At 55.7% G+C, this 9,921-nt stretch overlaps 1 protein-coding gene across 1 annotated transcript; it reads right to left on the minus strand.

Annotated features, from left to right (window-relative positions):
- Nucleotides 1-709: 709 nt before the first annotated feature.
- ANGPTL4 (angiopoietin like 4) lies at nucleotides 710-9,640 on the minus strand. The gene is made up of 7 exons (XM_053999637.1): nucleotides 8,867-9,640; nucleotides 8,471-8,581; nucleotides 7,853-7,979; nucleotides 3,567-3,680; nucleotides 3,396-3,491; nucleotides 2,820-3,095; nucleotides 710-2,249 (listed from the first exon to the last, which is right to left on the minus strand). Exons 1-7 carry the CDS (start codon nucleotides 9,638-9,640, stop codon nucleotides 2,068-2,070), a joined length of 1,680 nt encoding a protein of 559 aa, XP_053855612.1. The 3' UTR covers nucleotides 710-2,067.
- Between the last annotated feature and the right edge of the window lie 281 nt (nucleotides 9,641-9,921).

Consider the following 9,921-nt stretch of genomic DNA (forward strand, 5'->3'; position numbering starts at 1 on the left):
CTCTTCTTCCTGCAACAAGCAGTTTTTCCTCTTCCTTCCTTGACCAGCCAGAGAAGCACCTATGATGTTCTCCAGCTCTAGTATATTGGAGCTGAAGAAAAAAAAATATAGATTGGATTGGGAATACTGCTGGAATTTACCCTCATTACCTTAAAGACCCCTACTCCAGCCCCAGCTCATTTCATTCCTACATCTACAATCACCCCACAAAAGTTACAATAAGTGCTTTTAGAGATGACTACACACATGTGTTATGAGCAGTTAAAAGGATGCTATTTAGTGGGGCTTTCCCTGATCAGCTGACTTTGTTGGGCCTGGATTATCCAGACTTCATCCTCTGCTCATTTTCAAAGAGTTAGCACGGGCTTTTCCAGCCACCTTCAAGGAATAGCCCCTTCACTCAAAGGTCTGCCACCAGGGAATAAGAAAACCCAACACAGCACTTTCAAAGTTGCTGCCCCACAGTCTAATTTCCAGGAAGAAAAGAAATTTAGGAGCCCATAAACTTCAAGCAGATTAAAACCTGCTGCTGGGCCCTGTAGCAGTAATTTATCTCAGAGCTCCATAAGGCTACAGCTGAACGTGGAGGCCAGAAGGGAGCAGAGTGCTCCGGTCACAATTCCAACAAAGGAAGTTTTCAAATGCAGAGCCATCACAATGCTCCCACACACCTGCCACAGGTAAACCATCAGGAAAATAACCCAAGCAGGACACTTAAAGGCTTGTTTTTATTAAAAGACATCTTCAGAAAAGATATTTTAGTACAAAAAATGTTTAAAATACACAAACTACACTTGCTTTCCTTTTCAGCATCAACATTTATAAATTACACCACATTGTTATTAACACTGCATTTAAATATGAAAACAAATTGAAACAGAGAATTCATCAATGAGTCCAACATCCTAGAAACAACTATGTACAGTATTTAGCAGCTAGGAGCTCTAGCACAGTAGTCAATATGACTTCAATAGGGCAGGATGCTTGGGAAGCCCCAAGACTGCAGCTTGGCCTGTAAGTTTTCAGGGACTTGTTTTGGCCACCTCTCCCCAGACACCCACCCCAAAGGCAGAGGTGATGCCATACATCGTGGGACACACCTGATGAAGTGTGGCTCTTGCAGAGAAACCCTGCTGTCCCCTGGCCTTGTAGTACTGGGACACACATGCAGGACAGGTCCAGTCACTCTGCGAAGCATGAGGTGTCTGGTGGAAGAAGGCAGCCCCTACTTCTGGGGGGCTGACAGTGACAGCAAGGCTGGTCCCACCCAGGGACACACTGCTCTGGATCTGTGCTGTCCCACTGCTTGTCCTACCCAACCCCAGCAGCAGTGGCAGGTGGCAGGCAGAGCTCCCCAGGACCTGGCCCCTCAGGCAACCAACTACAGGATCTCACCCAACAACCCTAGAGCTGGAAGCAGATTTCCCAGCTCCCAGCAAATTCCAGCACAGCCAGAAATACAGGTCTTCAAAGGGAAGGCAAGTGAGCCTGAGGTCCCCCTTCTGCACAGGTCACCCTTAGCCTTCCCAGCAAGCCCTGTACCTCAGGAGGCAGGGGCTGCATAGATGGAGCTGCCTGAGGCTCACTGCCCCCAGCCCCCGCACGGGAAGGAGGCCCCAGGGGCTCTCACAGGACGGTACCTGGGACATCATTTGGGAACAACAGTGAAAGACAGGACATAGCAAGACTCCATACCCAGTGCTGTGATCCAGAGCAGTGAGACACTTCACATGCCCCACCTGCCCCAGGCCCAGCTCATCAACAAAGTACAGAAATGTTAAGACACGATAGAAAGCACCGGAAAATTTGAACTTCCCACAGCAGCACGTGGCAGGTCAGAAGACCCCTGTGCATGCTCTGGAGGTGGTTCTCTCTCCTGGGGCTCCTCTTCAGATTTGGGAGCTCCCATTCGGGGGTTTTGGCAACATGGAGCTGTTTTACTTTTGGTGAGGAACAATGTTGTGCCTCTAAAGGGCTTCTAACCAAGGAAGGGGAGGTTGTTTTCTGTAAACACTGAGTGATGGAGCTCAGGTCCATGCTCCACAGAGAAAGTCTCAAGTATGAACTTTAGGGCTCTGTTCCCAGTGCTGCAGGTTGGATTTTCATGATGGTTGACTTCAAGGGGTAGTACCTGCCCTTCCATGTCTTCCAGAAGATGCCCTGCTTGCGCTCATGCCTCTGCCGGGGGATGGAGCGGAAGTACTTCCCGTTGAGGTTGGCATGGCCACAGGTGCTGAACCACCAGCCACCTACAAGGGCAATGAAGGGACAATTTTAACTCAGAGAAATTCCAGACAGAAAAACCTAGGGGCATCGGCTGCATTGAACCTATTTCCCCCACTTTTCCAGAGCTTCAGGATCTTACAAGACCACCTCATGTACAGCCAAGGAGTCCCATGCACTGGGGAGCCTTTCACAGATCTGACACGACTTCAGGCTGCATCTGCAAACCCAGACTGCTGCTCCTTGTGTGAAAAACGCCCTCCAACCCTTCAGCAGCCAGGGCAAGGGAGGCCTCTGCTCTGCTTGAAAAGGTTCCAAGCAAAGTGGTAGACAGCAAAGCTGTTATGAGTACAAGTGCTTGGGCGAAGACCTGAATCATGAACCCTCCCTCAGCTTCAGCTTCCCTCTTGGTTCCCTGCACAGTTCTTCCCAAAGAAGCAACTGTCCCAGGGAAGTAGAGGACAAGACCAGCTCAACAGCAAAGGGGTCTAGTGCCACAGGGTCTGGGTCCCACTGGACCACCACCAGACTGAAAGGGCTGAAAGGCTGGAGGGCTGAAAGGGAAGTGCACATAGAATAGAAGACCTCAGACTGACCTGAGAGGTGTTTGGCACAGTTTGTGTCAGCTTTAAGGTCATGGTCACGATCCCGAGTGGAGAAGGGCAGCTGCCTGAATTCCCCAATGGCGTTTTCCAGCTCTCCAGACAGAGGTCCCAGCAGGTTGAGTGTGTAGGCTGTGCTCTCACCACCAAGACTGAAGACAAACTGAACCACCTGGGAATTCCCCTCCCAGTCTTCCAGTTCAATCAGGAGATTGTATTTTCCCTCTTGGACAAGGTGATGTATCTTCTCCAGGCCCAGCCAGAAGTCACCTGAAATAAGAATCACGACTGGCTGCAGGACACAAACATGCCATGAAAAGCAGAGATGCAAGCAAGCTCCAGAGACAAACAGGGACAACCTAGGATGCTGCAGCATTTGAATCACTGTCTGGCACCTGCAGGACACATCAGGAAGATCAAGGATCCCTGCTCTGCAAGCAGTGTCCCACTCACCCCTTCAGCCCACATCTGTGCTCCAGCACAGAGAGCTCCAGAGGCCAGCAAGGGGAATAACTTTTGCTAAGCTTCCCTTATCCCACAGTGAGAACATAGACACTATCGTCCACCTACCATGAAGGTCTCCAAAGCCATTCTTGTAGGCATCCCACAGCTGGTCAAAGTCCACAGAGCCATCCATGCGCCTCTGGATCACTGTCCAGCCACCCTCTGTGGGAAGGGAAACCACAGTCACTTGGGGTTATCATTTACCAGACCACCCTGCCAAATGCTGCACGGCTTTACCTGCGGTCATGTCGCAGTAGACTTTGAAGGGCTGAGATCCTGTGGGCTGTACCTGGAAAATGCCACTGCTCTGCTGCCCAGCCAGGAAGAGCTGGTGGCAACCCTCTGGGAGCTCTGCAGGGGAGGAAACAGCAGTTGAGGAGATGGCCACAAGCCCCACTTCCTCAGCAGGTTGCTCCTACCATGGCCCTGGCACTTGCAGCCCTGGCCACAAGCCCGGTCAGCTGTGCACAGCAGTGGCTGCAGCTCTGGACACGTGCTGAGGACAACGGCCCCTGACTTCAGCATCTTTAAGCACTGTGACCCCACATCTTCCCTTTTATTCAAACAGAGCTCCTTGGGCTTTCATCCAAGGCAAAAGCCAGGCTTTGGGCCAGGCTGGCGTGACCTCAGCTGGAGAGCAGGGCTCCCCATCGAGGAGGGACAGAGGAGTTCCCAGGTCCCTCTACTCCCACAGACAGGAGTGGCCCATTTGGGGTGGGGCAATGCCAGGGCCAAGCATCCCCATCCCACACGAGGCTGAAGCAGGGTCAAGGGGCCTCAGAGGCAGAGAGAAAGACAAAGTCCTGACATCAGGAAGGTGGCTGAGCAACTGTGGTGGTCCCTGCTGGGCAACCTGGTACCAGCAGGCACAGTGCCAGGCTGGGGCAACCCTTTTTCCAAGATACACTGACTGAGGCAAGGAGTGGAGGGTGGACTCTGGGAGCCCCAGCTCATTGCAGGAGTGGATTGCCCAGGGTGAAGCCACACCCTGCTTCATCCCCCTCCACCCCCAGGGGCTCCCACTGCTCCTTTTGCCTCGCAGGGACTTTGCCCAGAGCTGCCAGCAAAGCACCATTTCAACAGCTCTGATAAAAGTCCATCCAGGAACCACTACCCACAGCACTTGGGAGACATGAAGCAGGGGAAACTTGTTACAACACCCAAGTCAAAAGGCTACAGGAGGATGTGCAGGGACTTCAGCCCCAGGGTGCTGCACAGTCAAGGGGCTCTTTGTCAGCAGGGACAGGTGCCTCAGTCACCCCCAGACAAAGGGGCCCTGTTCTCCCAAGGCCAGGGCAGATGGGTTGTAGCTTTGGCTACCCTGGCTCACAGCTGCTGCCAGCATGACCCTGAGACAATCTCAAGACAAGCCTTGGGCTGTGCTGGGGTGCTGGCCATGGGGGTCCCCTCACAGTAGTTGCCCCAGGGTCAGGGCTGACACCATGATCCAGAGCAGCAGCAGGGAGAGCAGGGAGAAGGGCTTCCTCCAACAGCCAGGGGCTTCCTGGGGGCAGATGGAGAGGGAAAAGAAGGGCCTTTGAGCTGCCAAGAGTAAAAGCAGCCCTTGCAGAACATCACCCTGTTCCATCTTCACTGGGTGCTGGGGAGCCTTGACGCTGCATTGGGTGAAGAGCAGAGCCCCAATTAGAGGAAAGGTCGGGGGGTCCCAGGGGACAGAAATATGACATCTGCCATCACCTTTCACCCATTTCCAAAATATTCCTCTCTTTGCCTTCCCCTCCCCCCACAAAATTTCCCTTCCTCGGCAGGGGCAGCCCCTCTCCCACAGCCGGCACAGCTGGTGATCCCATTCTTCACACCCCCAGGGCAATGCCAGGGCAGGACTGGTGCCACCATCAGTGCACCACAGGACAAGCTGCGCCCCAGACCTACCCTGAAACCCACGACACAGGGATTGAGGGCATTGTGCATCAAGGATCAAAACCACACAGAGCCCCCCAGCAATGCAGGGGCTGAGTGCATCCTGAATGTCCCCACTATTCTGGATAAATGCAGGCAGGGGAGCAAACCAGGCTCAGAGGAAGCAACACTACGGCTAGAGGCCCCTGCTCACATTGCCACGGCAGGAAGGTGCTGGGCTTGCCAAGCTCTCACCTCCTCTCCCAGCATCGGTGCCAGGCAGATGTTTACATGGTCCCAGCATGCACAAGTCAACTCTAGCCCTGCCTCTCATTTCTGTTCCCCAGGTGCCACAGGGACTCTCCAGCAGCTGAACGAGATGCAGCTGCTTGAACAGCCTCTGCTCAATCTTTCTGTTTGAGGAACCTGCTTGTTAGTTCCAGTTCATGTTGCATGTCCAAATGGCACCAGCAGAACAAGCCCTCCTGACTGCTCCTGTGTTTCCTTTTCCCTCCCCCTTTATTTAGTCAAGCAACACAAGGCTGTACCTGCCTTAGGCTTTGTGTTCACCCAACAGGATTTCCAGCCACGACACAGGGAGTTCACTAACCTGGTATAAACACCCATCCTCAGGGATGGCAGGGCATGCCTAGAGCTGCCTGCATTGCCTCCCTCTCTCCTGCCCCAACTCAGCCCCATTATTTTGGAGTCTCAGTGCCACAGGGAGAGCGTGAGCACGGCTCTACCTTTCCCCTACTCGGCTGGCTGCCAGCAAGCACAGGCTCTGCCCAAAGACGTGATCCTCTTTCTGCAAGCTATTAAACCTCTCACTCTCCAGGCAGCTTTGAGCCTTCAACTTTCACATGCTTGGCCCCATGCCAGTTCTGCCCTGAAAAAACTTGTGTTCACTGGATGCAAATAAAAGGGTCTTTCTGCAAGGGCTGCTGCTGGAGTTCATTGTCGCTCCCCAGGGCCACGCCGGCACCAGGCTCTGCCTGACAATAGCCCGGGAGCCGCCGGCACAAGCCTCCCCAGCACTCCCCTGCTCTGAAAGCAGCCACAAGCCTCCCTGGGCAGAGGGCACAGGGCCAGCCTGTGTGCTTTAAGATTTGCCAGAAAACTCACTTGACTTGGTAATGAAAGGAAGCCAATTTGTTTTCTGTCAGTGATAACCAACATCAAGGATTAGGCAAGACAAGGAGAAGCTCACAGCTGGTGGGACAGAATTGGTATGTCCAGGGTCTTTCCATCAGGGACAGAGCAGCACTGGAAGGTGCTGAGCTGACACTGCATCCGTGGGGGCTGTAGCTCTTGCTGCCTCTTCCACTATGCATCACAAACATTTCTGTAGTCAGCATCAGCCAGAACATCCTACATCTGCATCAGCAAGTAGCAAAGGTCCCAGCCCATCTCCTAGCATAACCCAAGAGTGGAATCAAGGGTTATACTAGATAACCTCTAAAGGTCCCTTTCCACCCAAACTGTTCTATGACACACTATTGCAGACAAGTCACAAAGCAGAACTTGGAAAAAAACAGGAGAGGAAAGTTCTGAGAGTTTTCTGGCTCAGAAGTGCTGCTCTGAGTAAGGTTGACCCTGCACAGCCCCACTGAGCTGCACCCCAGGAAGACTCTGAAGCACGACATTCCACCTGTCTTCTTGTCCATGTGGACAAACCCTTTGTTCTGCCCATCCAGCTTTCAGACACACCAGTGACAGCTCCAGGCTCCACAGACAAATTATCATGTGTTTTCCCATAACCATCTGTGCTAGGCCAGGGCCTGAGCAGGAATTCCCCATGCCTCCTCATCCTGCTGAAGATCCCTAGACAGCAGCACAGGCAGAGCCAGCATTATGATCTGGCTGACACAGCATAATGCTGGCTGCTCCTGGCCAGCAAACCCTGCAGGAACATCAATTCCTGTCTGGAGGGAGGCTGCAGGACATGGCACAGCTGGGGACACCCACTCTGCTGCCCTTTGCTCTGCAGAAGCCCCTCCAGTCCTGTTGCCAGGGGAGAGGATGCTCCAGGCAGAGCCAGGAGTTGCAGATGGCAGCATCCACTCGCCTGCTCCCATGCACATTTCCCAGGGCTGTGAGCATCCACTGCAACTCAGCACCTTCAGCTAAGGACAGTGAGAGCTGAGACACTTGCATTTCATGCATGAGATAAGCTCTGAATATGAGCCAAGGGAGAGAGATACACAAGCACACAGCTCTGCTCTCAGGCCAGGGTTCCCTAACCCTCCCCTCCTCCCACAGACAGCAAAGACACTTCACCTGCCTGGTGAAGTGCGAGCAGGTGAACAAGAGTTAACTCAAAAGAGCTAAGACCCACCCCCCCCAACCCACCCCACATCTGCCAGTCCTTTTTGACAAATACCTGGTCTCAGGCTTTGTCTGCTCCCCACTGCATGCCTAACAACAGGCAGCAAAAAGCTTCTTTAATCCTTAAATTCCTGCTGGACTAACACTGGCCCAGAAGGCAAGGATTCTGCCTGTGCTCCAGATCCCCTCACTCTGGCCATACTGCCAAGCTCCAGCTTTTCAAGCAAATCTCACATCCTGGCTCAGGGCAAATTAACTTTTTGTTTCCAAAAGGTTGCAACTGCTACAGGTTTGCTCTGGCACGGACGAGCAGCGCAGCACAAGCAGATACTCACTCTGTGTCTGTACAGGCTCCCCACTGCCATTCTGACTCTGGCTGGTGAGGTTGAGGCTCTTCTTCAGGTTTATCTTCCACTTTGGAGGCTGTGTTTTGTTGTGGTGTAGGGGAATTAGTAGATTGACCTAAAAAAAAAAAAAATTGCACAAGTCAGAACAGTTTTATCTCAGCTTGTTTTCCACCCCATTACTCAAGGGAGTAGGTCAGCCACACACCAGCCACTCCCTGTGGCCAGAGCTGGGGCTGAACTTGCCTAGAAACCTCGAAGAACAGGAGATAGCCAGTCCTGGCAAAGCCAGAAATGATTGTGGTTTTTCACACCCATGCTAGCCAGTTTATTCTGCAGATGAATGCAAAGTCAGAGCCCAGGGAGGCTGTTCCCACCCACCAGTTCCTCCTATTGCTCCATGCAAACTCTCTGGAAGCTTGCAGGTTGCTACCCTCATGTACTGATGATACACTGCAGCATGGGGACCAGAGCTGTGGCCCCTGTGGAGTCCCCAAAGCCAGGGAGCAGCAGCACGGCCACCAGAGCTCGGACAGCAGGGCTGTCACACCAGGGTATCCACAGGATGTAGGGCCAGGCTGGGGGCTGCAGCACAGGGCAGGGGCTCACCTTGCTCTGCAGGCTTTTAATCTGCAGGTTCTGCTTGTCCAGCTTGTACTGCTGCTGCTTGATTTTCTGCAGAAGCTCCTCGATCCGCAGGTTCTGAGCATCCATCAGGGACTGCAGGGGAAGAGCCAGGTGAGCCCCATAGCTCCGGGGAGCTCTGACTATACAAGACTCCCGGCAGGGTGCTCCCGGTGCCCCCGGACCCCTCTGCTGTCCTGACGCGGACCCCCGCCTGCTGCTCCCGATGTCCCGGGACAGTCGGGTCTCTCCCGCAGTCGGTCCCAGTGTCCCCCCCACCAACGCTCCCCGCGTTGGTGCCAGTGGCAAGGGCCTGTCGGGCCCTCCCTCTCCCGCTCCATCCCCCCCGCTCCGGTGGATGCCGGTGCCCCCCGCGCTCACCTGCAGCGCCCCCAGATCCCGAGCGCTCTGGTTCCCAGCCGGCCGCGCCTGCAGCGCCAGGCGGACCCGGCTCTCCAGCCGCTCCAGCCGGCCCTGGATCGCGTCCTTGTCAGCCGCCACCTCCTCCAGCCGCTGCCGCAGCACCTCGGAGAGGTTGAGCAGCTGCTGGCCGCGGCCCTCCAGCTCCCGCACGCTGCCCCGCAGCCGCTCGCCGCGCTCCTGCGCCTCCCGCGCCTGCCGCAGCAGCCGCCCCAGGGAGCTGTTGTGGGCGCTCAGCCGCCCGCCCAGCTCCCGCAGCTGTCCCTTGGTGCGCTCCACGTGCTCCTTCAGGCCGTGCCCCAGCTGCAGCAGCCCGTGGGCCAGCACGTTCACCTCGTCCCAGGAGGCGAACTGCACCCGCCGCTCCCGCCCGGCTCCCGCCGCCGCCCGCCGCTCGGCCCCGACTCCCGGTGCGGGCGCGGGGGCCGCGGCCAGCCCCGCCGCGCACAGCAGCAGCGCTGCACCGCCGGGCTGCATCGTACCCGCCCCGCTCCGCTGCCCGTGCCGCCGCCGCCGCCCTGCTTTTATGCCCCCGTGGCGGGGAGGTCCCCGCACCGGCCCCTCCCCGCCCACCCGGCCCCGCCGCTTTGTTCGCCCTCCCCGTCGGCCGTGGCTCGGGCCCCGTATCCGCCGCCCGCTCCCAGTCCTGTCCGCCCCCAGCCGGGGCAGCTTTGGTCCCTGTCGCTGAGCCCTGCCTGCACCAGTACTCATCTCCGTCCCCATTCCCCTCCTCATTCCATCCCCATTCCTGACCGCATTCCCATCTGCTTTCCTATCCCTAGGGGTCCCTATCCCCGTTCCAGTCCCTACCCTATGCCTTTCCCCTTTCCTATCCCTGTTCCCATCTCCATCCCCATGCCCATACCCGTTCCCATCCCTGTTTCCATGCCATCCCTATCCCATCCCTGCTGACTGTCCTGCCCCTCATCTAGCACTGGGGACCCTGATCTGCACCAAGCCATGATGCCTGGTCCCCCACTCCCGTGGATGCACCCGTGTCGCCTTCCGAGGCCGCG

This window comes from Vidua macroura, chromosome 26 (assembly GCF_024509145.1).
Source record: "Vidua macroura isolate BioBank_ID:100142 chromosome 26, ASM2450914v1, whole genome shotgun sequence".
NCBI lineage: Eukaryota > Metazoa > Chordata > Aves > Passeriformes > Viduidae > Vidua > Vidua macroura.

What these genes read in the sequence shown, in the direction of transcription:
- ANGPTL4 (XM_053999637.1), bottom strand. Translation starts at nt 9,640, where the DNA reads ATGAGGAGGGGAATGGGGACGGAGATGAGTACTGGTGCAGGCAGGGCT. An exon ending in TTAAAAGCCTGCAGAGCAAG is followed by an intron (nt 7,980 to 8,470) that starts GTGAGCCCCTGC and finishes TTTTTTTTTTAG; the next exon opens with GTCAATCTACTAATTCCCCT. An exon ending in CTACTGCGACATGACCGCAG is followed by an intron (nt 3,492 to 3,566) that starts GTAAAGCCGTGC and finishes CCCTTCCCACAG; the next exon opens with AGGGTGGCTGGACAGTGATC.